Source organism: Cyprinodon tularosa, unplaced genomic scaffold, assembly GCF_016077235.1.
Source record: "Cyprinodon tularosa strain WSP-4 unplaced genomic scaffold, ASM1607723v1 ctg779, whole genome shotgun sequence".
NCBI lineage: Eukaryota > Metazoa > Chordata > Actinopteri > Cyprinodontiformes > Cyprinodontidae > Cyprinodon > Cyprinodon tularosa.
Window position 1 is genome coordinate 91,421 of NW_024039539.1, and position 26,541 is coordinate 117,961.

A 26,541-nucleotide genomic window follows, 5' to 3' on the forward strand; every position below is an offset into this window, starting at 1 on the left:
ATAACAGAGACAGAGGAAATCAACTTCTCTGTGTAAGCGTTCACTACTTTGTGGGGCTGATATGGTCCAGAGAGGATTATTCCTGGATGGGAGGCTGGCTTTGGAAGATCTACAAAGATGGAAATATGGATGTTCCTGCTTTAGAGGATCATGACAGTCGAATAGCGGGTCAAACCACTTTGTCTGAGTCATACAAAGACTCTTTAAAAGGTTATGGCATGAATTTCCTAATTTAAACTTTTTTTTTTTTTACCTGAATGCATAGATGATGGTCATAGTAATTTGGATTACAAATGTAGAACTGGAAACTGTTTTCCGTTTTGAAAGTTCATATACAAAAGTGCTTTTTTAATTCAAGTTAATGTCGAACAAAGCTGATAAAGGTCAGTCTTACATTAAATTGTAATATATTGATTATCAGAGCACAGTAGTGTAGGGCTTTGCATGCAATATTTGGCTAACTCACAGTTTTTTCCTGCAAACTTTCAGCGGTAGGTCAGGGCAGTTGATCCTAACAAACTCCACTGTCTATCTGGTAATTTGTGCCAACAGATGCTTTAGGGAGAGATGTCTCAATCTGATCCCAAGTATTGAGGTAGCTTTGATGGACAGGAATCGGGGTCCAAAATCAAGTTCAGTTTGTCATACTTTTTGTTTGTGTTCTCTATGTGGACGGAAAACTAATTCTAGCATCTATACTTCTATTTAAGCATCTTAAACTACTTTAACAAAATTGTTTCATGTCTTGAGAGCCTTTCATAATTCTGTGAAGATACAATGGATCTATCTAAGCATATCTTTCTGTTTCAACATCACTATTTGATATACTTTGAAAACATATACTGTAGGTATTGAGTAGATACAACATAATATAAATTATTTGCATATTAGCATGTTCAGATTAACTTAAAAGTTAATGAATTGATTTAAGTTTACTAACAAAAGCAGGTAGCCGGAATTTCAAATGATGCATTCATGCCTGGTGGCACGCTACATTCAATGCAGCTCCGCTGTCACTGTTAACTTCTAGAACCCACAGCTTATTACAACTAAAGCTTAGGTGAAACAGGGTCATGCAACCTTTAGCAAAATATGAGAAATAGAGCAGAACCAGTGAGTTGCATTGGGCACATCTATGTTTAGATGCTAACAAAATTAACAAAACTTTGTATGCAAGTAAATAAGTAAAAATATTTTATTGATTATTTATTTATTATCTTATGGCACATTTTATCAGCAAGGCAACTCAGAGGGTTTTACATCAAAAATCAATCACAACAAATGTGCTGTAAAACCATCCATCCATCCATATTCTCCCTCTTAATCCTTCAGTGTTGCGTAGGAACTGGTGCCTATCTCTGGCAGACCAGACTATGCACGCACATACACACACACACCCCGAAGGGCATTTCAGAGACACCAGTTAACCTAAAAGTCATGTTTTTGGGACTGTGGGAGAAAGCTGGAGTACCTGGTGAGAACCCAAGCATTGCACAGGGAGAACCTGCAACCTACATGCAGAAAGACCCCGTGCCGAGAATCAAACCCAGAAAGTTTGCTGCTAACTGTAGCAACCATTAAAATAATTTAAAAACAGCAATCAAGTACACAGCAAATTATCAAAACATCAGAATCGTCACACAAAATCATAAAAACCATAAAGTAGATACACATGATAGTCATAGCGAGATGGTCTATGTTTAGAGGAGCTTTTTACCTGGATTTTTTCATGGACTACTAATCAAAAGCAGCTCTAAACAGGATGATCTTTGGTATTAATTAAAGGAATTTAGTAATTTTGATATTTTGCAGGCTGCACAGTGGAAGAGTGGGTAGCACAGCTGCCTTGCAGTATGAAGGTTCTGGGTTTGATTCCTGGTCTGGGGTCTTTCTGCATGGAGTTTGCGTGAGGTTCTTTCCTGGTACTACAGCTTCCTCCCATAGTTCAAAAACATGACTGTAAGGCTAATTGGCTTCTCTAAATTCTCCTTATAGTGTATGTGTGAATGGTTGTTTGTCTCTGTGTTGCCCTGCTATGTACTGGTGACCTGTCCTGGGTGTACCCCGCCCATTGACTGCTGGAGATAGGCCAGAAGGAAAATGGATGGTTGGATCTTTTGCAGTTTTCAGGGATTATGTTCCAGGTTAAATGCATATAAAAATTGTAGGTTCTGGTTCGGGGGATACAAAGGAGACTTGGAACCAGAAACCTGAGTGTTCTGGAAAGTTAATACGATTGATATAAAGTCTTTCATGTATAATGGTCCTAAAGTGCTCCGAAACGTATAAACTAATAGATGTAGTATAAAGTCTATTTTCTGACCTACAGGTAGTCAGTGTAAGGACTTTAAAACCATATGATGGAATGCCTGCTAATCTTTCTAAGAGCAGTGCAAAGAAGTAGGAAGAGAAAACAACTACTGTACCTCAAGTTATTCTGCTAAAGCTGGTTCTACAAGCAATGTAGTAAATGGATGTACTCAGTTTCCTAAAGGAAATTTCCTTCCACTCCTCTGAATGTGTAGTCTTTATTTTGTGATTGATTTCTTAAATGTGTTCAGTTAATCCAAACCTGAAATAAAATAATTCAATTTAGCACCGAAATCGCAGAAAAAGGAAAAGAAATTTGAAGACTTGTTTTCTATTTGGCTCATTCATTTTTCAAGTATTTAAGAGTAAGCCCGTCTGTGTGCTGACTGAGGGTCTCCACAGTAGGTCTCTGATATTCCCAGCTCCGTCCCAGGGTGATAGTTAATTACCCAGGATAAATCCACCGGTAATTTGTCAGGCTGCTCCTCCAGCCCCAGCCGCCCCATTCACATTCCACTTCCCTTCTCTCTTATTCCTCATTCTAAGCTCATGTAATGAATCACTAATCACTCAGTCCCTGATGAACATCCCTGGCCTATTATCTCTTAATTACCCCACTCATGTGGCAGCGACACAGGCCAGCAGGGGGGCAAAGAAATACAACAAATACAATGCAAGTGAATTCCTTCTCCGATATTTCCGATTAAATTACAAAAGCCAGAGGTTTGTAGCGCGTGTGTGGGAATGAGGGCAGTGTATTTACCGTCAGGCAGTGAGTTATGTGTGTCACCAAGTCTGTGCACCTTAGAGGACCCTCCAGCTGTGGTGGTTTATGTACATAGAGCCAGAACTGCCTTGCTCTCAATCTCTGCTTGGCCTTTCTGACCGGCGGGCTAAAAACAGTCCTCTCGTGGAGCAACTGGGCTGCGGCAGAAAATGGAGCCTCTAACTCACGGAGTCATTTGCAGTTGCGACTCTTGGGATTCGCAGCGAGTTGCCGCAGCACAAAGATAGAAATTGGAACTGGCAGCAAACATGAAATGGGGTCAGGGGATTTGCCCCCTGACATGCACACACACATGCTCAGTCGAAACATGCATCAACATAGAATATGTGAATTTTGAAGGTCTACTGATTATCAAGGGTGGTCCGTTCAGACAAAAGGTGGCAGAGATAAACGGTCTCCTACAGAGTGTTGTAAAGAGACTCTGTACTTTACTGCTGTCACTCTGTCTGTTTTAAAGGTCTTCACACAGGGCATTATCCAGAGTCTTAAGGGTTCGAGGTTTATTAAAATAAAATGCTTTACTCTTTAGATACAAGCTAAGGGTCACCAGTTGGTGTAAAGGAGCAGCGTGTGAAATGTGATAGAGGAATTCCCATACTCTCTTTTCTTCATCTGAGAAAACACCAAAGAAAAGGTTCACAATCACTTTGTTGTCGCGTGTTTAGATCAGCCGTGTAAACCAAGAACAGTTTCTTTCAAGTATCCAAAAAATGACAGGTGCCCCCTGCCAAGATTTCTTGACAACACAGGTTTTTGAATTGAATCTCAATCATTTCAACATATCCCTTGAGGATCTGAAAGCTTAGCTTAACTTAAAAAATGGGAAAAAGAAAATCTCTGAGAAGCATTTTCTGAAATCCCTGTGTTCAGGTTTTTTTTTCTTTTATTGTTTTTCGTCAGTCCTTTAGTGAAAGCCTGTCAAAAATGGTTAGCTTCTCCAGTGCAACTACTTCTTTGGATCGTTAGGTCCTAGTCCTGCCCTGTGTCTGCACAGTTTCTTTCTATCCCCTTGTTTCTCTCCCTTTGTTTAGATAAAGCGTGGGATTAGGATAGATTTGCTCCCATAAAGCAGTGGTTTGATGGGCTTTTATCCCACCATGTTGCTAAAGATGTGTAGCCCCCGGATTAGTCCCTGACAAAAGGAACCCTTGTGCTGGGCCGCAGCCTATGGGGCGCAACCAAAAACTGGTTCTGAAAAAGAGGGCGGAAACAAACCTGCCAGCTTCGATATATCAAATCTACTGGAGAAAGCGTTCAGAGAGGTCCTGGTTGCTACAGGGACTGCTCAATCTTACAAAGCATTGAAAATAAAGTGAACAGCTTATGGTTTAACTTAAATCTGGACAGTAAACGCAACCTTGATCTTTGTTGTTTTACCCTCCAAGGTAATTACGTTTATAAAGCACCTTCAACAGATGAAAATTAGAACGTGCTTCACACACACAGGGCAGGAAAGTTAAAACATGTAAAAATAATAAATTATATTGATAATTAAAAGTGATTTTACAGTGGTCTTTTAAAAAAGAAAAGGATGTTTTAATGCAGAAACTTTCAAACTGTTAATATTTGTGATGGTTCCTGATAACCAAACACCTGGATGGTAAGCAGATGGCATGAAAACATGGTGATAACCTGATGCCACCAACTTTTTGCTGTTCTCAAGTTTTTGTTGTTGTTTTTCTTTTGTAAATCCTGCAGTTTTGAAGTAACACTTTAAGAGTCAAGTTTAACACCAATTCAAGCGCATTTGGTCCCACTCTGAATTACTGTTAAATTAACTCTCTACATAGTGTTTATCTTACTCCAGTCGTTGTTGTAATGACTCTAAAAGAGAGTACATCACTACCTTACTTAAAACTATTGTTGACATAAAAATAGAACATAGACTGTCATAATATTGGCACTGATGGCTGGCTTAATTGCTCAGTCCATTCACCTGTCTAACTCTGCCCGGTTGCTCAACAGAGCTTCAGTCATAGACGCCCAAGCCACTGCTATCCACAGAGCTGGTTCCTTAAATAAAAGCTTTGAATTATCCAACTGTCAGTCTTGCCTTGAATACTGGCTCCTTCTCTTCCGTTTCATGACATTTCCTTTACAATTATTAGAAAGGGATTTTTTAAATGATTTTGAAAAAAAAACAAACAATAAAAATAAATAATGAAATATATATATATATATATATATATATATATATATATATATATATATATATATATATATATATATATATATATATATATATATATAGAGAGAGAGAGAGAGAGAGAGAGAGAGAGAGAGAACATGAGAGAGATAACACAACACAATGGTTTGTTTAAATGTAAAGATAATTTCATTTATCTTTATTTTAATACCTCACTTCAATAAAAGTTTTGTTAGTTTCCACTGAAATACTTGTTTGCCATTTTCATAAACAGCTGATTGTTAGATGGCAAATCAGTCAGGCTATACGTTCAGGTTGGCAGCCTGCAGCCAGCTGTTTGACACACAGGCTACCGTTAACAGTCAGCTATGAAGGGTTATGCTGCTCTAGCTATAAAAACATTACTATCAGTGGTTTTTTTGTCTAGAAATATAGAAAGTATGGAAGTTTTTTTATAATGCATGGGCCAACTGACCAGCCCAGATACAGGAGGGGACATCTTTAATCTATGTTTTATAGTACTATAGAACACTAGCATTTCTTCTGGTATCTCTTTAAAAGGGAGCCATTGATGGAAAATTATAGTGGTTTAAAAAAATCTTTCTGTTAGTTTTGAAAGATTGACAGCAGCTTGCGCATACATTGAGTAGATCTGGGTAAAATATGCATTAAACTAACCTTTGGAGCTCTTGCAGCCCTTGTCAGAAGCCATTAGTTATCCATCCTTTGGTTGCTTTGTTTTACTCAATTCACTTACTTTGTGTGTCCATGCTAAATTAATGGATAGAAAACATGTCAACTAAAACACATTGGATATGAGCTAGATGGAACACACTCCTGACTGTTGATAAACATAGAGGCTGTGAATCTGGAGATCCAGCACATGTGTGGACAGACTTCAATGTGAATGACCCACTAATACACAGCCAGAGGACTTCTAATGGCAAGCTGCTTTGTTACTCCAGTCACACAAGTCCCACTGAAGCAGTCAATTCTGAACCATGCATCAAAATGATTAATTTCACCCAAATGAGCACAAGCTAACCTTGACTTAGAGCATGTGCTGGCCACAGCTGCTGGTGTAAAACCTTATATATGCAGGAAGTAAGAGGAACAACCTAATGATGAAAGTTAATGAGCTCGGAAGGCAGACTGCAACAACTTTCTTCTAAAGTTGAAATGCAATTCCATTCTGAGCCTTTTGAGGGGTAAAATTACAAACATTCACGCATTATAAACCTGATTAAAACTGCAGATGATTTATAAATCCCTGCAGCTTCCACGCCTGAGCGTTGATTTTTGCTGCCAAAGTCCTGATGCAGGGATAGAAGTTTGCAAGCGAAGGGATAATTGAAGTCTTTAACTCAGATCTAAGCAGAGGCTTTAACAAGACAACGCTCTGATGCAGCCAGAAAGGAGAAAACAATGAACATGTCATGGAAATATACAAAAGTTGGGGAGTTATAAACTGCATTGTGCATATAAGGGTTCAAAACTATTATCAAATACTCAAAACTTGACCTTCGGAGTAATTACTATCTAAATACACCTACATCATTGGAAAGAACCAAAATAACTGGAGACTGCATTAAACAGTTTTTGAGTGAGATGAGAGTATCAATTAGCAATAAAATATTGGGTTTCAATTAATGATTTGCAGAAATATAATTATATCAGAGAATATATGATCAGAAAAAAGAGACCTAACGTAAGATATATAATCAAAGTAGAAAAGTATGTATTCATCGTACACACATATTCATATAAATCAATTTAAGCACAACAGCACTCCACTCCAACACATTGCATATATGTTTTGATAAGTATAACTGTGTGAGCGGTTGACTGCCAGCTTTTACTTAAGAGTCTGAGACCAGCTGGAAGGAAACAACACTTGCACCTGCACTAAAACATGCTCTTGCAATAGTTCTTGGGCGCAACCATGATTAATGATATTGATATATGTACCTAAATGGGGAAAAAGACATTCCCTGACCGGGAATCGAACCCGGGCCGCGGCGGTGAGAGCGCCGAATCCTAACCACTAGACCACCAGGGACTGATGCCCTGTCAAAGAAACGGGAGAATAGTCCAACTTCTTTTCTGATTTGGCTCTTTTTTTCTCTTTTTTTTTTTTTTCTTTCTTTACGTGTTACAAAGTAAATATTATGGCAGTATGCACATTAACAGACGGCCAGGACGGACCGCTGCTGCTGGCCTGTAATATCCCTCAAACCCGGGCCTCTTGACTCTCCCACTGAAAGCCTTGAGCCACGCTGGACATTAGGCCGCATTAGGTCTCGTAAGAAAGCTGGTTTAAGGAAGAGCAGCTGAGAGAAATTCCTTCTCGCTTTAATTGCTTTAGAAACGGTCCCCACAAAGAGACACTGCCCAGATTTACCTCCAGTTTAAGTTCTTATTTCCATCGGTTCACAAGTTAATCCGATTTCTACCCCTTAAGGGCCAAATACACGGCAGCTATAGGCTACAGACAACAATACAGAGAAGGGGAAAAAACAAGGTCGGAAAAAGAGGAAAATATGAGTAGATAAAAATTGTTCGATTATTTTAGGTGATTTTATTTTTTTTCAAAAAAAAAACTTTTTTAATTAATAACCACTTGTTGCAACATTGTTAGATTTCCCATTTCATAATGTCGTGTATCATGAAACAAACAAAAATATATGCAAGATTGTCCACAGGAAAACATTCCTATTTTTCTAAAATTTTGGGGATTGAATCTCCAACCTTAGCCTCCTCTCTGTCTTCACCTGCCCCTAGAATTAAAATGTGCAAATATACACAGGCTTTACATTAAACGGCTACTTTGGCTGCCCTTAATTCCAGCCTAAACGGGTTTTCTTCGCAAGAAGGAATCTTTTCAAAAAAAAAAAAAAAAAAACTCGAAGAAGAAGGAGTGGGTATTATTGTTTTAATCCTCTTACCAGCAGTCATTTTAAGACATTTTTTGGAGGGGTGAAATGGCGTCTTGTCTACCCAATTCTAACCCAAATCCCTGCGGGGCCGGGGAGCTGTTGGAGGCACAGCGGCTCCCCGGCCTGCATCTCTCCATCTCTGCAGCATTCCCAACAAAACGCGCGGAAATTGCAAAGGAAAACTGAAGAGCGCGCGGCGTTAACCCGAGAGTGGCCGCGCGGCGCTCACCGCACAGCGCGCATAAGGGCCTAATCTGAGCCTGGCATTTGCATATCATTTAATTAACCCGCGATGACGGATCTCTTTTTTTATGAATTCTCTTAAATATCTCATAACTTCAGATTAGATTTCCTGACTTATGCAAATGTTTTACAACATCAGACGGTTCCATCACTTATTATTTATTAACAGGTCAGTATTTGATTTACAGAAACATATTTGCTATAGAAAAAATAACAACCTGCTTCAATGTTGGAGATGGCAGATTTTATGTTATCATTTATTTTATAAGACTGCGTGAACATTAGGATGTTTTTGTCACTTTACAGTAAAATCCAAAAACGGATAGAAAACAGATGTAAGGGTTTTTTTAATACTAGTTTGACTCTTGTTTTTGTACAAAAATGCCATATAATTACCAGAATATCATATTTATTGATTTATTATGTTAATAATAGATGTGAAATTGTTCACAGAAATGGTCACATCTCCAAAAAATTTCAATTTAATCAACTGTGCAGGATCATTAAATATCTGCACAACTATTAAAGAAATGTTTATGTTTTTTTATGATCAACTCAGGTGTGATCCTAAACCTGGGGTCCCACGGACAGGGGAGGGGCCCGCTATAGGATAAAGAGGAGCAACGCCACGTGATTGGTGCACCGATTGGAGCGTCCGTGCGTCCCCGGTGACCCCACCCGGAGCGGTTTAAAAGCTCTTGGATGGCAGCTTTGCATCCTCCCCACAACCACAGCAAACACTGAGCGGTCCGCGGAGCGCAGCGCACGCAGCGGACTATCCTCAAGACGGTAAACTAAAGGACAACGGGAGTGAAGAGCAGGAAAGTGCGGCTGGTAAACTTTGGAAAGAAGTGAAGCGCATCTTCATTCTGGTGGATACATCTACAGATTGCAGAGAATACAGGTAAGGCTTTTGCTCAATCAAAAGTTAAAACGCGGTGTTAGTTTTGTGTATAATTTGTGCGAACAAAGTGGAATATTTAATACGTTTAAAGCGTTGCTTTTATCGTGTTATTTTTATATGATAAACAAAATATCCTCATATATCATAGAAGGTTAAAATAACCTTACATAACCTTTAAAATAATAATAAATTAAAATAAGCTCTAAATAAGCTGTAAATTATACCAAACTCTGAAAAAAAAGAATTCATTGGGTTGTCTGTTTATGTTGGCTCTATAATTTCAGCCTTACATCTCCAAACCCTTTTAGATTAATATTGATGCTAAATTGACGCCTCCACGCTGAGCTCCGGCCCTGAGGCTGTTCTTTACTAAATGCAGCATAACTCATAAATCCACGGTAATAAGCATAATTAGGCTTTAATCAGAGCCCGAGGCTCCGTGGCATTGTCCTGAAAGAAGAGCATTATGTTATGTTTAAAAGCGCAGATTGGAGATCAATGAAACAGGTTATACAATTAGTTTTTTATGCATGCTTGAAAGCATTTCCATGAAATTAAATAAAATTAAAAAATAGGCCTATAAGGTGTTTTTTTTTTTATACATTTATCCAATATTTTAAAATCAAAGTCCCAGCAGCACATGGTGGCCCACCTTTCACGGGTCAGGTCAGATGATAAATTAATAGCTTTGTAAAGTTGAAACCTATTTTCAGACGCATTAGAAAACGCAACCCAGTGGGGAATCCGGTGCGTAATTCTCTGATGACCTGTTCACGGTTCTCCCCGTCAGCCCGCAGGCGTCTAAAAGTGACCTGGGATCCTCCACAGATTCTCCCCCTCCGGTCAACACTGTTCGGGACGAAAAATTAAATTTTGTTTTCTAAAATCTAATGTTCTCAAGTGTAGCTTCGTATGGTGTAATAAGATAGTAAGTTCAAAAGGAAAATATATTTTATTGCACTACTAACAACAATTCAAACATCACATTTTAACCAACAAAATATAAATAAATATAAACAACTAAATATAAACATATATATATATATATATATATATATATATATATATATATATATATATATATATATATATATATATATATATATATATATATATATATATATATATATATATATATATATATGCAAAGCCTTTATTTTTATACTTTTTCATAAAACTGTAACTGTTAAGCTTTAGAACGTATATTGTATTTTTAAAACATATTATGATTGTTTAAATAATTGTGCATGGAAATAAAACTAAAACTAGCACCTCTACTATTACAGCGGAATTGTCATATTAAATCATATTAAATCATATCATCATGTGTATATATATATATATATATATATATATATATATATATATATATATATATATATATATATATATATATATATATATATATGATTTAATATATATATATATGTATAGGGATTCATAAAGTATTATTGAATCATAAAAATAATAAGGAATGATATGCAGATCTAGAGAAAACCTTTTCATTAAATTCAAACTTATTACATAAAATTTATGACAGATCTATCTACATACATATTGGTCTTTTGAGCGACCAATAAACCAATACGCAGCATCGTTTGACGTGTTGCGAGTTGAATTTATTTTATTCCTCACGTTTGACGAAAATCCCTGAAAAATCTGTGCTTGCAGAAATCTCCTCAGCCATGCAGCACTACGGGGTGAACGGCTACTCTCTGCACGCCATGAATTCCCTGAGTGCTATGTACAACCTTCACCAACAGGCGGCGCAGCAAGCGCAGCATGCACCTGACTACAGGCCCTCAGTGCATGCCTTAACTCTTGCAGAGAGACTTGCAGGTAAGAATCAGTTGCACATTTTCTCTTTGAATTTACCAGTACCTCTGCCACGGCTGTGGCTTGTTAAGTAACATGACAGTTAAATAAGAGCTCTACTCTCCACCCTGCCAGTCCCTTAAATTAAACTGGTCGTTTTTCTTTTTCTCAACGGTTGTACATTTCAAGACATTATCCTTGAGGCCCGCTATGGCTCCCAACACAGAAAACAGCGACGCAGTCGTACAGCCTTCACTGCTCAGCAGCTGGAGGCCCTGGAGAAGACCTTCCAGAAGACACACTACCCTGATGTAGTTATGCGGGAGCGCCTTGCCATGTGCACCAACCTGCCTGAGGCCCGTGTGCAGGTAAAATCAGGATGTTCCTGATAAGGCATTAAGTATTTTAATTTAAATATAGCACCTAAATGTATCCATTCTTCTGCCAGGTCTGGTTCAAGAACCGTCGGGCCAAATTTCGCAAGAAGCAGCGCAGCCTTCAAAAGGAACAACTACAGAAGCAGAAGGAAGCATCAGGGGCTGCTGATGGCTCACCAGAAGACTCTAAAACAGACCCCACAACAACTCCTAACTCAACCACTACTGTGGTTCCTGAGGTTTGCACTCCTCCACCTCCTCCTTCCTCCTCTTCATCCTGTCATTCAGAGTCAGAAAGGATGGCCGCAGCACGGCCTCAGCCAGGAGAGTTGAGCGTGGAAGTCAACGTCACGTCCCCAGAGCCATCGGACAGCGAGTCAGCAGCAGAAGATAACGCTGAGCGAGAGGAGGAGGAAATAAGCGGGGAATCAAGGGTGAAACTCAGGGAGGAGGTGCAAGGAGAGGGGTCTGCCCAGATGGGTAGCAGCTCTCCAGCCTGCAAAAGACTAAGCCCTACATCAGGTACAAATATCTATTTAATAAATCTGTATGATTTCCATTTTGACTGGACTGAATGTAAACTGAATTCAATTAATTAAATTAATCCTGAAATTTCTGTTCTCTTTCTGTCTTTCAGACTCTCCAATAAGCTCCCCTGCACTGCCATCCTCCAGCAGTGTAACCAGTGGGTTAGTTCAGAGCAACTCCTACGCTTCATCTCCCCTCAGCCTCTTTCGACTGCAGGAGCAGTTTCGACAGCACATGGCAGCTACAAACAACCTTGTACACTACCCATCATTTGACATGAGCACTCCCTCCTCCCTGCCCTACTTGGGTATGAACGTCAACATGCCTTCCCCACTGGGCTCGCTGCCATGCCAATCCTACTATCAGACCCTATCACAAGCCCAACAGGTGTGGAACAGCCCGCTGCTGCAGGCGGCACCAAGCAGCCTACCGGGAAGCCTCAACAGCAAAACCACAAGCATTGAGAACCTGCGGCTGAGAGCAAAGCAGCACGCGGCCTCACTGGGACTGGACACGCTTCCTAACTGAACTCTGGCTCTATTTTAGGCCAGCAAACCTACTTTACTCTCAACATCTCAAAGCAACTTTATGTATCCATGCAAATTTCTGGCAGAAGTCCAAGAACCCATCACTGTAATCATCAGTTATATCACAAGACTGTTGGGTGACCAAATATTTGATGTCCATCCAAAATGAGAGATAAAATTTTGCTGAATAGCAAATGCTAATGTTTAATTTTAATTATGAAAGCCATGGTTCAATGGTGAACAGGAGTTAAAGGCCCTTCGAAGCTTTTAGACAACAGAAACTGTGTTAACACACAAAGTTAACACTTAGGAGAACCTACCTGAATATGGATTGTCAACACACACTTTACTGATTCCTTGTTATCGTCATCAGATAAGAAGAATCACCCCAAACTAAAAGAAACTTTGACTTAAGGGATAACAACCATAAGCATCTTGACTGCAGTTGCCATGGAAGGCTCTGGATCATTCATGGATGTTCTTCAAATGAAGTCCAGCAATATTAGTTGGTGCTCACTTCTCCAAATGCTCATCGGCGATTAAAATATAGTTTAAACCTATTCATTAAACTTTAAATGTGCATGCATGAGCTCCTCTGGAGCATGGCTTTTAAGCCACCCAACAAAGCTATCATGAGAGCAGAAAGAGACCAGATGCCACATACAGTATGCAGGTCTAATAACTCACAATGACCTCCATGTTCAAAGGTACGATTCTTAGCTCGGACTAAATGGTGTTGTAAATATCCCCCAATGCTCAGCTCCACCTGACTTGTTTCAAAGCAAACCAATTCAACTTTGTGCATGAGGTTTGAGTGGGAAAAAAAATCTGTTTAACCTCCAGCAATGGCTTTAACCACAGAAATGAAGTACTGGGCAAAAGAAACTGCTGTTGCCAACATTTTTGCGCTTGCCACTGGCTTGAGCAGAAAGAAAGATATTGCTAAATCTCTGTATGATATATCACTGTAGATTAAAGACCTGTATTTGTCAATTTGGTTAAGATATGAATAATTTATCTGTTTAATGCAAGAGAATAAATTGTAAATGAAGTGTTAACTGTGTCATTGCGTGGGACTTTTGTATTTTTATTTGCAAAACTCTATCAGATCTTTCAAATATGAGCTGAGGCATTATCAATGAAACAAAAAAGCTTTTATTGTGACTCCATTGTTAGCTCTGCTTTTTGTCTGCAATGGGTATATGGGTGAACTAGCCTCTCTAAATTGTTGTTGCTTTTCATCCGTTCATGCATGATGGTTTGTCTTGTGTTTTATGTTGTCCAAATGGAGATAAGCACCTGCCCCAGAGCAAGCCTCACCAGGAATAACATGGATGGATGGATGGATGGATGGATGGATGGATGGATGGATGGATGGATGGATGGATGGATGGATGGATGGATGGATGGATGGATGGATGGACTAGGTAGTGGTGACAACACTGTTAGATGTTTTTACAGGGTTTAGAAGACTAAAAGTTATATAAAAACATGTATAAAAGAAAACTGAATTTCCTACAATATAGTAAGAGTTAGACTAAAATGAAGAAAGACTGGAAGGAGTACAGCAAGATATTATTTAGAGCTTTAACTTCTGGGGTGAAGCATGCTGGATTTGGATTTGGATTTTCTGTTAGAAATGTCAGAGTTACAGGCAATAAACACAGAGAGTCCAATTTTTACAGTTTGTGAATCACAATTTTTAGATTTTTAAACAAAGTTCTTTAAAATGATCAGTAATATTTTACCTGTAGAGAAAAGATGACACATGACACATTACCTCGTGCTGAAAAGTAAGTAATCCTTAGATCCTGTATGATGTTTCTTTTAGATGAAATTCGCAAAACAAAACATCTCAAACCAAACATATTCATACCAGAAGCTTTGTTAGCAGATATTAGCAGTCTACAACTTCGCAACAGGCCGTAACGTTTAGTAGGTTACCGTTTTGGGTTTGCCAACAAAATGCATGTTCCTATATAAAGCTACATCATGTTCCTATATAAAACATCATCAGTCGCAACTCAGTTGGCTTTCTCTGGCTCCCCAAAAGGTGAAGATAGCTCTTGAATATGGTTTTTAGCTGTTTAGCTGCAGCAATAAAGACAGTGTTCCTGTGGTGTCCAGGTCCAAAAATAATCCCTGCAGACTAATGATGAGTTGTTGTTTTTTTTGACCAAATCAGCTGAAAAGTTAGACTGAAGCAGCACAGGCTGATTCATTGATTCCTTAACCTTTTATACAAGCTCATGGCTACCTATGCTAAACACTAATGCAAGACACTGGAGATATTTTATGTTTTTTAGACTGTAAGGATTTCAATTGTGTTTTAAAATAGAATTTTTTTTTGCTGTTATTTCTCAAACAAACTTGGAACAACTATAGCTCTAATCAGAAAATAAATCCTTCACAACCTCTCATAGCAGAGAGCCTACAGATAAATCATTAGGGTGTGTTGGTCTAATTGTTTAGGAGAAAAAAGGACTCATTGTCCCTAATTAAATGCTTTACGGTTTATAGGATTGAATATCATTCAACACACTTTGATAATTTATCACCTTTTAAAGGTTTAAACTCCCATGGAGCCATGCTTGCATAAAAATAGCTAAAAGTATGAAAACACAATCGGTAAAAAATTTGATAAGTTTCAACAGAATCAACTTGTTCTTTGCTAGTCAGTCAAAATGACACTAAATAGTTCTGATTCCAGACCTTTTGTGGTGCAAATCGAACTCAGGTACTGAAGACACCTTGAGGATCCATAAATAATTTGGACACAGGGGGTCTAGCATCCTCGGGAATAGGTTTTACACACCACATAGGGGAGAAGCTGCCACTTGTTCACCCGGAGTAGAAGAATTAATCCTACATGAAATGACTGAAGCAAAGTGTCAGACTCTAAAGAGTCTCCAATCTACCCGCCCACTCCTACACGCCGCCCTGCCGTCCTCCCCCACCCTGTCAGTCGAGGTTTGGCTGCACCGAAACAGAATGCCTCGCCTTAAGAAGATTACCTTTGGTTGGGATATCGATGGATTAAGTAAGAATAGAATGAGATAAAATAGGACTGAAAAGGGTTTTGGAGTCAGCAAAGTTCTGACACCTGTTTTCCTTTCCTTCTCTATCCAGCTTCATGTCCATCATAAAACATGTTTGATGCAGAAGAGGAGATCAATGTTTACATGGAGATTAAAACTTTATTTTCAGGTGCACTAATCATTTAGAACTGGTTTGGTATACGTGCTCCTAAAATGTGTGGTCAAACTGTTGTGATTATGTGGGTTTTTTTGTGCGCTTGTGGGACTTGTGAGGTAACGGGAATGGTGTGTATGAGTGTGTCTATGGCAGCTAAGCCGCTGAAGGTTTCCAAGAGCTCTTTGATGTGTATCTGGGCAATGCACTATTAGAGGGATTTTCCTAGTTGACAGCTCAGAGAATGTGTGGAGGAATTGCGATGCCAGCAGGCTAAAAGAATGCTGGAAACAGGATTAGGATCATATTCTGGCAGCTCCTGTCACTTCATCAATGGGCTAAGGTTTCCTCAGTGACAGCCCTCCTTCTCTGCCCGGTTAAAACCTTTAGTGGGACCATAAAAAAGGGGTGAGAGAGGGGAAAAAACAATGATTGAATGGTGTGCTATGATTTCTGTGAAGCTTTGTGTGGGGAGGTCTAAGAGGGGACTGTGCTGATATGCAGAGAGGGGTTGGTCGAGGGGAACAAGAAGAAAAAAGACTGTGGGCCTTCAGGAGGTGGTGTATGGGGGGACTAGTCTATTTTTTTTCTAAGTTAAACATCCAAATCTAAAAAAGGAGAGCATGAGGAGTTTTTTTTTTTTTTTTTTCCTCTTTTACATTAAAGCTCACGGACAGCGACAGCCAACAGGGGACGACAACAGCAGCAGGTGGGAAGGAAGAAAGCTGTTTCTTCAGATAAGCTCCAGATAAGCTTTGGCTGTCTGCACAAATGTGTGGAAAGGTTTCATCCAAAATGATATCATCTGTCTTAGAAATTATTTGATTAGTATAGGCTGTTCTGTTAAGGCCAAAATCATCTAAATATTATTTTTCTAAAAAAAAAAAAAAAAGTAAACAAAAAAGAAACAGCTGAATAATATCCAAATAAATTATCTAACACCAATTGTACATGAAAAGCTGATTAAACCCTTCATAAAGTGATCTAGAGAAATTCAGAATAAGAAACTTAAATCCACGATTGCTTTTAACATAAAAGAGCAGTGCTTTATAGAATTTATATAGCATATATATACAGGTTTTTAAGTATAAAACTTGTATAGAATGCTGCTCTTTTGCGTTAAAAGCAAGCATGGAAAAAACTAAACAAAAATACAACTTCCTTAATAAACGTAAGTATAATGAGTGTAAAACCAAATAAAATAAAAAGGGAAAACACGAGTATTCACAAAAATATTGCATCATTCATTACATAAAAAAGCATAAAGCTAAAAATTTGGAGTTTTTGAAGATTTTGCCGACCTGTCCAGGGTGTACCCTGCCTCTTGCCCATTGACGCCCCCCTCGCAACCCCAATTGGGACAAGCGTGTCAGATAATGAATGGATGGATGGATGGATGGATGGATGGATGGATGGATGGATGGATGGATGGATGGATGGATGGATGGATGGATGGATGGATGGATGGATGGATGGATGGATGGATGGATGGATGGATGGATGGTAGATTTTTAATACATACTCCGTTTAAAATGGTTGATTTAAAAACTTGACTGGATAAAATGGATAAAAAGAGTATTTACTTTTGCTTTTAGTTATTTGATACTCTTTAAAATATGACGACTTTTCTAACAAAGGCACTTCTTTTTCTAAAACGTATGTTTAACAGCGAGAAGTCTCTCTTAGATAAAAAAAATTTTCTGGGAGTCCTTCTTACACAAATAGCTCAACTCTTTCAGATTCAAAAGCATTTTAAAATCCTTCCAGTTTCTCAACTGGACGTTGGTTTGTCAATTCTACCACATAATCACACTTAGATCTGAGCTGTTCTGTTGTAGCCCTCAATGCATGTTTAGGATATTTGTCCTCTAGTTTGGTCTTTTGAAGGCTCTAACAAGTTTTCTTTAAGAATTGTCCTGTTTTTATCTGAATCCATTTTCCCATCAATTTCTGTGCTTTCCTGTTGCTGCATAAGCAAATTCTCCCCAGGGGATGATGCAGCACCTACTAGGTTGCAAATGGATCTTCTTATGACTCTCTTGCCACAGGTAATTTATTTTGCCACTGTTCTAGGAAAGTTAATTTCTTTTGTTTAATACTAACAATTTTTTTTTTGCTTCAAATATTTCTCATATCCGAACTTCCGAGGAGATACAAGCAGGACTCTAAGCTACTTCTCTTATGAATGCTCTTCTTCTCCAGCTTGGATTTCAGTTTTGTAGTTGTGATTCTTTTCTTTTGTTTGTAATTTTAGTTGAGGGATCAAACTGTGCTCTCAGAACTTGTTCCGTGAGATGTTCAGAGCTTACAATATTGTTTAAAAACCTAATCATACTCCTAACTTAATCACATCTGTATCACCAACCTTGTGTTTAGGTTCCTTGAGAGATTTTCATCACATACACTACAGATTTAAAGAAGAGAGGCAGGAAGAAGGCTTGTATCCTCAACACATTATCCTTACTAAGAAACAACGAGGTTGCAGAATCCTGCTTTGGGGATAGTTTATCACAGGGCAATGAAAATTAATATCTAGCATGAAATACAGTAAAATGTTTCAGATAAAAAATAATAAGGTTTTGGCATGGCCTAGTCAAAATGCAGATACTAGTCTAATTGTGATTCTATGGAAAGGTTTAAAAACTGATGCTAAAAAACTCTCTCCATCCATCTTGTGCTATTGTACAAAGAAAAATGGAGTACCTATTATTGCATAAAAATATTGGTCTAGACAGAAGGTAATAACAAAGATATTGAATTTTATCAAAGCTAATAAATCATGCACCACTTTTTGCAATAGTTTGGTTGTCTGGCATTGTCAAAGTCAAAAGGTGATTTAAAATCATATCTTGGAGAGTTTCATTTAAAAAAAAAAAGTTTAATTTTTCCTCCTCCCAGAAATTGTTTTTATTCATTGTTTTTCTTAACTCTACTTTTCTTTACAGTCACATTTATAAATTCTTGAGTTATACTCCAAAAGGGTCATTTTAACGACCCTACAAACCAGAAATGTGCCACAATAGAAAATTTGCAACTAATGCACTTTCCTGCAAACTTTACATACTTTGACAGAACACACATTTAAAAAGGAGGGATTGTCCGTGTGTCATCACACATTGCATGCAAACTGAGAAACCTGGTCCATGCAGAGATTTCACTATTTCAATGTTTAACAGCCACCCTCTGCCACTACCAAAGAGGCAACAAAACCTTACCTTAAAACTTATTATATTATAAAATATATAGACAAAAACCTGTTTTTAAGTAAGGTCTGAGGCTGTTTTGTGAGCAATGACTATTGACCGGCCAAATACGGTGGTCTCCATCATGCATCCTGGCCCAAGCAGCATCGACAGCAAACTTTAACTCCACAGTTTGCTCACCCTTGTGAAACAATACTTCTACAATACCACAGGAGTTTGATTGTTGGCGACAAGTTATATAATACCAGGAATTACAGACTAGCATGTAAATGCTAAATCCTCCTCTTTTTCTCCTGAGAAGTGGATGAGATGGACTGTATCTGCAGGCTCCACTTCGGCTCCCTAGCTTTGTGCCAGAGACGCTCTCCTCTCCCTCCTCCCTCCTCTGACTTGGGTGATAATCCTGACACGCACTGTCTGCATTTTTACTGTACGTGTTTAAGCGCATTTGCAGAGCATTTATCTCTGCAATGTAAACCAATTTGGCTGTAAGGGCCTTGGGCCAAGCAAGGCGCTACAGCGAAGAAAGGAAAACCCAAACCAAGCAGATGTGCAAAGAGAGGAGGATGCTGGAGATGGTGAGGGACGTGGGGGTTGGTGAACAACTGAATGCAGCTCAAAATCTGGAAAGCGGAACCGCATGGGAGAAAAGAATGCACCTTGTCCGAAGGTAAGCTTTTGAAACTTGGGATAGGGCCCTTCAAAGCCGATAGAGCATGGATCACTGAATTGTTGAGTCACAGAATCTGAGAAAATCATACGGGGCTCCGGTTAATTCTGTCATAGTTAGATCAGTGGCAACACTGCTAGGAACCCAGCCCCAACTGAAGAAATCTGAAGTCTGCTGTATTGACAGGGCTGCTGTTTGATACCGCCTGTACACCTGTATCAGCTCTCTGTTAATCTGCCTTCCCCTCCTCGTCTGCTCCTCCACAGCACATTGCCTCTGCTGGTAGTAATGGCTGATGAAATGGACCAAAGACGAAAAAGCTGCCAATCTCGCAGCTTCTTGATGTCTCCTGTAAGTGGTTGTGGTTGCAGAGTGAACTTGTCACTTTGATCATCTAAAAGGCAGGAGCCCCCCACTGTGTGTAACATCATGAGCTGCAATTCTACAGAGTCATAAAGACTATTGGGCTCCTCGGTCCCTGAAATGGGACATTAAGACAGAATCATCCTGGTTAAGTTGTGTTGATATAAAGGTGTTTTGTTTGCTTGCACACAGGCAAAGTCTGAATGTGTTAGGATGGCTTTTAAAGTACCTGATCTTATAGCCTAAGGTTGCTGTAAATGAGGTGTTTGCTGCTCTTATCAATGAGACGTTACATGAAAGAACACTTTGTCCTCCTGGGTCTGCTAGATGTCTCTGCTGTTTGATTACAACAGAGTCAGCTTGGACAGACACCCTAACTGCTTCACCTACTTTAAGAAGTTTTTAGGGAAACTTATTAAACTGCACGCTTTGCATCGGAATATATTCTGCATATTTAGATCTTAAAAAGTCAAATCCTTGATAAGTGTTGTTCTAGTCATTACCAAATCAATGTAAGTACGCAGCAATGTATATCAGTTTAAATTGCTTCTGCTTGTTGTGCAATAAAAATTCATTAAACAAAAAGGTTATGTACATGTGCAGCATGTGTTAATTTTTATCATTTCAGCAGAACTGAGAGTTTGTACATTTTCACATCATACAGCACTATCAAAGTGCAGCAGGAAGTTTCTTGTGTGGACACAGCAAACACAGAAATTGAGCTCCCTCCAAAGATTCTCTACTGGGTTTAGGTCTGGAGACTGATTAGGCTAGGCCAGAACCCTGATATGCTTCTTCCAGAACCACTCCTTGGTTCTTCTGGCCGTGTGCTTCGGGTCATTGTCATGTTGGAAGGCCCAGCCTGGACCCATCTTCAATGCTCTAATTGAGGAAACTAAGTTGTTCCACAAATCCTGCAATACATGGCCCCGGTCATCCTCTACTTAAGTGCAGTCACCTTGTCCCATGTGCAGAAAATACCCCCAAAGCATGATGCTACCACCTCTATGCTTCACAGTAGGGATGGTGTTCTTGGGATGGTACTCATCATTCTTCTTCCTCCAAACATCGTTAGTGGAATTATGACCAAGGTTTTCTATTTTGGTCTCTTCTGACCACACGACTTTCTCCCATGACTCCTCTGGATCATCCAAATGATCACTGGCAAACTTAAGACAGGCCTTGACATGTACTGTTTTAAGCTGGGGAACCTTCCGTGCCCTGCATGATTTCAAACCATGACGTGTTATTGTATTACCAACAGTAACCTTGGAAATTCAGGTCATTGACCAGCTCCTCCAGTGTAGTTTTGGGCTCATTTAGGATAATTGAGACCCCACAAGGTGAGATTTTGCATGAAGCCCCAGTCTGAGGGTGACTGACAGTCATGTTTAGCTTCTTCAATTTTCTAATGATTGCTACAACAGTGGAAATTTTTTCTCTAAGCTGCTTGGCAATTTCCCCGAAGCCCTTTCCCGCCTTGTGGAGGTGAACAATTTTGTCTCTAGTGTCTTTGGACAGCTCTTTGGTCTTGGCCATGTTAGTAATTGGATTCTTACTGATTGTATGGGGTGGACAGGTGTCTTTATGCAGCTAACGACTTTAAACAGGTGCATCTAATTTAGGATAATTAATGGAGTGGAGGTGGACATTTTGAAGGCAAATTAGCAGGTCTTTGAAGGTCAGAATTCTAGCTGATAGACAGGTGTTCAAATACTAATTTGCAGCTGTAACATATAAATAGTTAAAATAAATCATACATTGGGATATTTTTTTAGATCATGTCTCTCACAGTGGACATGCACCTACAATGACAATTTCAGACGCCTCCATGATTTCTAAGTGGGAGAATTTGCTAAATAGCAGGGTGTTAGATTACTTATTTTACTCACTATACAAGCAAAATAAAAAAATTCCATAAAAATGTGGTTCAACAGAAAAGCATCAGCACAGGCTTGAAAAACAATGACATCACTTGCATCACTTTGGACCCAGCAAGGCCAAACCTGGGAGTTTGACAGATGTAAAGGACATAAAAACATGGATGTGCTGTTACTAACAGATACGAGTTTCCATTATTTTATGTGACCTTAAAACAGACAATTTAGATTTCTACAAGAGAGTTGTGTATATTTGAGTCTCTATGTAACATTGAGCTTTGCACATTCTGACTGGTTTAAAAAAAAAAAAAAACCTGAGGAACAACAAGAAGAGTAAAATCAGCAACCTGGTACTTCTTGCTATTAGACACATTCCATCTTCCTTCGAAATCTGAGTTACACACTTTTGCCTTCTATGACAACAGCAGCCATAAATTCCTTTTAAAATTACATCTGATACCAATGTCAAGAATTTCTGTTATACAACCAATTGTAATTATTATAATTAATATCATAATTTTGGTTTTGCAGACCAACTCAGCAGTTTAGGCAGCACTTTGTTTGTTGTGGCTATCTCGGATAAGGCTGGCTTTTTCAGCAAAACCTTGCAGCATCAAAATAGAAAAAAAAGATTTCTTTCTATTTAGGATCGGAATCAGAGCATTTTCCAAACAACCTTTTTAGGAATAACTGCTCAGGGGGTCCCAGAGGTGGTATATGCCTTTTTCATGTCTTGAGCTCATAACAGTCATGGTTCTTGGTTGTTAGCTGCAAAATGTTTTTTTTTTCCTTCATAAGCGCATATTAGGTCAACGAAACAAAACCCATCATGAGGCAGAATCATAGTTTTAAGTACAGCTCTACTAGATTAATCAAAGAGGGGATATGTAATCCATGTAAGATCAGGAAAATATACATTTTTTAAAGTATTTGGATGTTAAACAATTTAGAAAAATATTCTAACGAATTGCAATAATAATTGGGCACAAGGATTTAAGAATTATTTCAATCCGACTCATGCATTAATAAGCAACCTATTATTTTAAAGCTTTAAATTGTGCTGAGAACAATACATCCTATATCTAAATTTATCAGCTCGAAGGATCTTCTCTGTTCAAGATCTTTGGCTCTTGGTCTAGAGGCTGGGTTTAAATCTTATTTGTTATCCTGAACTATCTCTATATTACTGCTGCTATAGGTTTAGGCCGCTTGGGGACATAGGGGCCATTTTTCATCATTCTGCCTCATTTTATCTCTAGTCTCAATTTCTGCAGTATTTGTTAGTTAAGTCCCTGACTTTATGTTCTCTCTGCTTTTTCTCATCATAGTAGCTTCATCTTGCATGATTCTGTTGGCTGTCAGACCATCCTTGGGAAATATCAGCTGGGCTGAGGCCATTAACAGTTACAATTATAGATAATAGAGTTGGGCCTGTCTTTCAGTGCTTAGTCTTTTTTCTGTCCTAGACATAGCTATCAGCTTTTACTGTGACAAACTGAATGTACTGCCTTTCACTTAGGCATGAAATCTGGATCAGATGCTTGGCAGCATACAGTAAATGTTTCTTTCCTAGACTGAACCATCTATAGAGCTAGTTTACCATTACCTTTTCTAACATGTAAAGTATTAATGGCTCAGTGCTTATATGTTCCTTTTTTATGTCTGCTTCTATCTCCTAGAACCCGAGTCAGCAGAAGGCCACTTATGCTGAGCCTGGTACTGCTGGATGTTTTTCCTCTCCACTGTCACTGCATACATGCTCGGTGTGAGGGATTGCTGGACACAATGCAAGTGAATATCCATCGTCACCACACGCTCATCCAGAAGAAGCTTGTCCAGCAAAAAACTTTTACTGTTGAAGTGAATTAAAAGAGAAAATCATACAAATGATGTGGTGTTGCAAAAACTTAGAGGGGTCATTTATGGTACCTTGTCTTTTAGCCCCTTCAAATCAGTCATCAGTTGCATGTAAAATGTACAGTTAAAAGCTAAACTTTTTTTTTTTTTTTCATATTTTAGAAAAAAGTCAAAATTATGTTTTAAAAAGAAATGTATCTTGAGATGTCTTCATGTGTACTTAATTCTTAGTTGGGGCTCCTTTTGCATCAATTGCCTCATCAATGCAGCATAGCATTAGTAAACATGCATCCTGAAGACCAAGACAAACAGCATTAGTTGACAAAAAAGTCTGTTAGTAATTACTACATTTTAAAATTGTATCAAATCAAAAATGTGCTGCTTTACAGCTTTATAGCATAAACATGCTTATGCGTAAAGCAGGGCCAAAAACTTGTGCATACCACTTGCTGTAAAAATGTTTGGTCACATCACCTCGACACGTAAATATGCACATTTTAGAGGAAAGGGAAAAATGTCGGCAAAGATAGCAAGGTGTACAAATGAAGTCAGATTAACTTTCAATGTTACTTTATATAAAACATAAGTCATAGATCAATGTCGTCATGAGCATCAAATATCACATTGTAATTCAGTGGAGATTTAGATTTTTCCTAATTAAATTTTGATATACATTTTTTCAAATGGGCAAAAAAATGTACATGGCTTCACTACGCAGTCAGCTTAAGATCCACAATAATTAATCTATCTGTAGAGAAGTTAGGAAACATCTTAATGGAAACATCTCACAGATAATGTTGCTTTTGCAGATTTTCTGCAATCTTTTCTTTTTTTTTTTTTTTATTAATTACAGGTGTTAAACACTCTGGGGTTTCTGACAACCAGCTCTTAGCAGAAAAATTCCCCCTACAGGTGTAAAACATAAACAATTGATTATCTCTCTGCCTAAAGCAGCTTTTATGGAAAAAAATGACCCATAAATCAGAGATATCAAAGCCAAAGCAAGTCTCAATACTGCCCACTATCTTAGATGGCATTGTTAATATGATCAGTCCACACATCAGGATCATATTGCCATTCCAAGTGCTTCTTGGAATGGCAATATGACAGTATTCTTATCTCCTCCTCACTCATCACACATCTTTCCTTAAAAAGACACATCTATTTCTGCTTCAGTTAAACAGCACCTTTTCACGCCGTTCACTACAGTGTCAATCAGTAATCATTGAATAACATCAGCAGGCTTATTTTAATACACAATGGCATTAATTAACTGCATACTTGAGCACACTGGTGTGATTTGCTTGTGTTTATGCATGAGCATGGTTTGACTTATCTGAAATATCTTTTAAAGTACGTCATTTTTGCATGTTGTTTTTTGGCATACACATATTTTTAGTAAAACTTTGATGAATGAGACCCTAGGTCAGCACTCATAGTATGAGAAGCTGGATTAATGTTTAAATAGATTTGGGTAAAAAAAACAAAACAAAAAAAACAAAACAAAAAAAACAACAAAAAAAACAAACAAAACACAAAAAGCAGAAGTCATACAGCCAATTTGGATCTACTGCATTATTCCCATGGTGATGCAGGAGCAGCCAACTATCATCCTTCCACAAAACCACACGCCTTTATGCAGCTATTTGTTGACATGAGTGATTTTTCTACAGCTTATCCACCTGATAAATGATCTCACCTGCCTTTTTTTTTTATTTAATCTGCATCTTTTTTTCCCAGTTAGATTTAAAATACTCCTCGGCACACAGACCAATACACATTTATATCACCAAAAGAGACGATTAAGAACTCCACAGTTCTGGCTTTGTATGATAAAAGGGTGTGTAGTGCTTTTTAAAAGGATCCAATCAATATTTAGCCTAACTTACAATTAATCAGCAGAGACAATTCTAACATCAAAAGATGCATACATTAAGCTGTTATTCAAAATAAAAAAAGAGGCGTAAAGTCAAAATTGAAAAAAAGTCTATGGTCCATTTGGCAAATGTTTCTTTTTGTAATAACTCATAAAACATGATTAACATCTCCTGTGATAATGTTTGCTTTTTTTTTCCCAAAGTACATAAGTAATAACAGTGTTTATTTTAATAAAACATACACAATCATTTAATTGCTGATGTGTAAAATGAGACCAACTGAAATAGTGCATATATATGCGCGTGTCCTTAATTCTGCCTCCGATGCTGAGGGATTTATGAACAATGTCAAGTTCCCTCTGAAGACCTGAGTCTCTTCACTGGCTCTTAAGGCTTAATGCACCCTGACTGAGTGGCACAGCAAGAGGCACACTGCCTCTCTATGTGCTGCAGATAATGCTAAGAACAACCTCTCAATTCCCGCTCTCCTCCTCACCTAATGTGCCCTTCGTCCTCCGCCGTGCGTGCGGCCCATTTCCATTTGGATAGACGGCAGAGGTGCAAACCAAAAAAAAACACAACAAAACGAAACAGAGAGGCCGTAATGGAAAACGCTGACATCGCCTCTAATGGTTTCCCATTCCAGGAGTGTTTACACACGTATGTAAATTTATGTAAACCCAACAGAAACACATATTTACAATAACACGGGGTAATCACTATATGAGGACACGGTGCACTAGCCTTGAAGATGGAGGCGCCATGTGTCATTAGTCTCCTTTATCTCTTTCCTTTTTCCAGCAAAGGCATCAACGCAACAACCATTCTGAATATGAATAAAAATGATCTTCACTCATGTGCTGCTCAGCGATGTGAACGTGCAGAGGAAAAACAAAGAGGTTTTAGGTCATCAAAGCAGACAGGTG

General features: G+C 38.5%; 1 protein-coding gene and 1 non-coding gene across 3 annotated transcripts; one reads left to right on the forward strand and one right to left on the reverse strand.

Annotated features, from left to right (window-relative positions):
* Positions 1 to 7,230: 7,230 nt before the first annotated feature.
* Positions 7,231 to 7,302, reverse strand: trnae-cuc. The gene has a single exon. It is a non-coding gene; the product is annotated as a tRNA-Glu (tRNA).
* A 1,827-nt stretch (positions 7,303 to 9,129) lies between these two features.
* Positions 9,130 to 13,636, forward strand: LOC119773699 (diencephalon/mesencephalon homeobox protein 1-A-like). 2 transcript variants are annotated; one of them, XM_038270821.1, is made up of 5 exons: positions 9,130 to 9,326; positions 10,998 to 11,164; positions 11,315 to 11,509; positions 11,590 to 12,040; positions 12,156 to 13,636. In XM_038270821.1, exons 2-5 carry the CDS (start codon positions 11,012 to 11,014, stop codon positions 12,572 to 12,574), a joined length of 1,218 nt encoding a protein of 405 aa, XP_038126749.1. In that variant the 5' UTR covers positions 9,130 to 9,326; positions 10,998 to 11,011; the 3' UTR covers positions 12,575 to 13,636. The 2 variants fall into 2 exon arrangements, with proteins under 2 accessions (XP_038126749.1, XP_038126750.1); XM_038270822.1 differs by having other exon boundaries at positions 9,131 to 9,326; positions 10,998 to 11,165; positions 11,331 to 11,509.
* The last annotated feature ends 12,905 nt before the right edge of the window (positions 13,637 to 26,541 follow it).

Coding starts and splice junctions, on each gene's coding strand:
- LOC119773699 (XM_038270821.1), top strand. CDS start 11,012: ATGCAGCACTACGGGGTGAACGGCTACTCTCTGCACGCCATGAATTCC. Junction 11,165..11,314: donor CTCTTGCAGAGAGACTTGCA/GGTAAGAATCAG, acceptor CTTTTTCTCAAC/GGTTGTACATTTCAAGACAT. Junction 12,041..12,155: donor AAGACTAAGCCCTACATCAG/GTACAAATATCT, acceptor TCTGTCTTTCAG/ACTCTCCAATAAGCTCCCCT.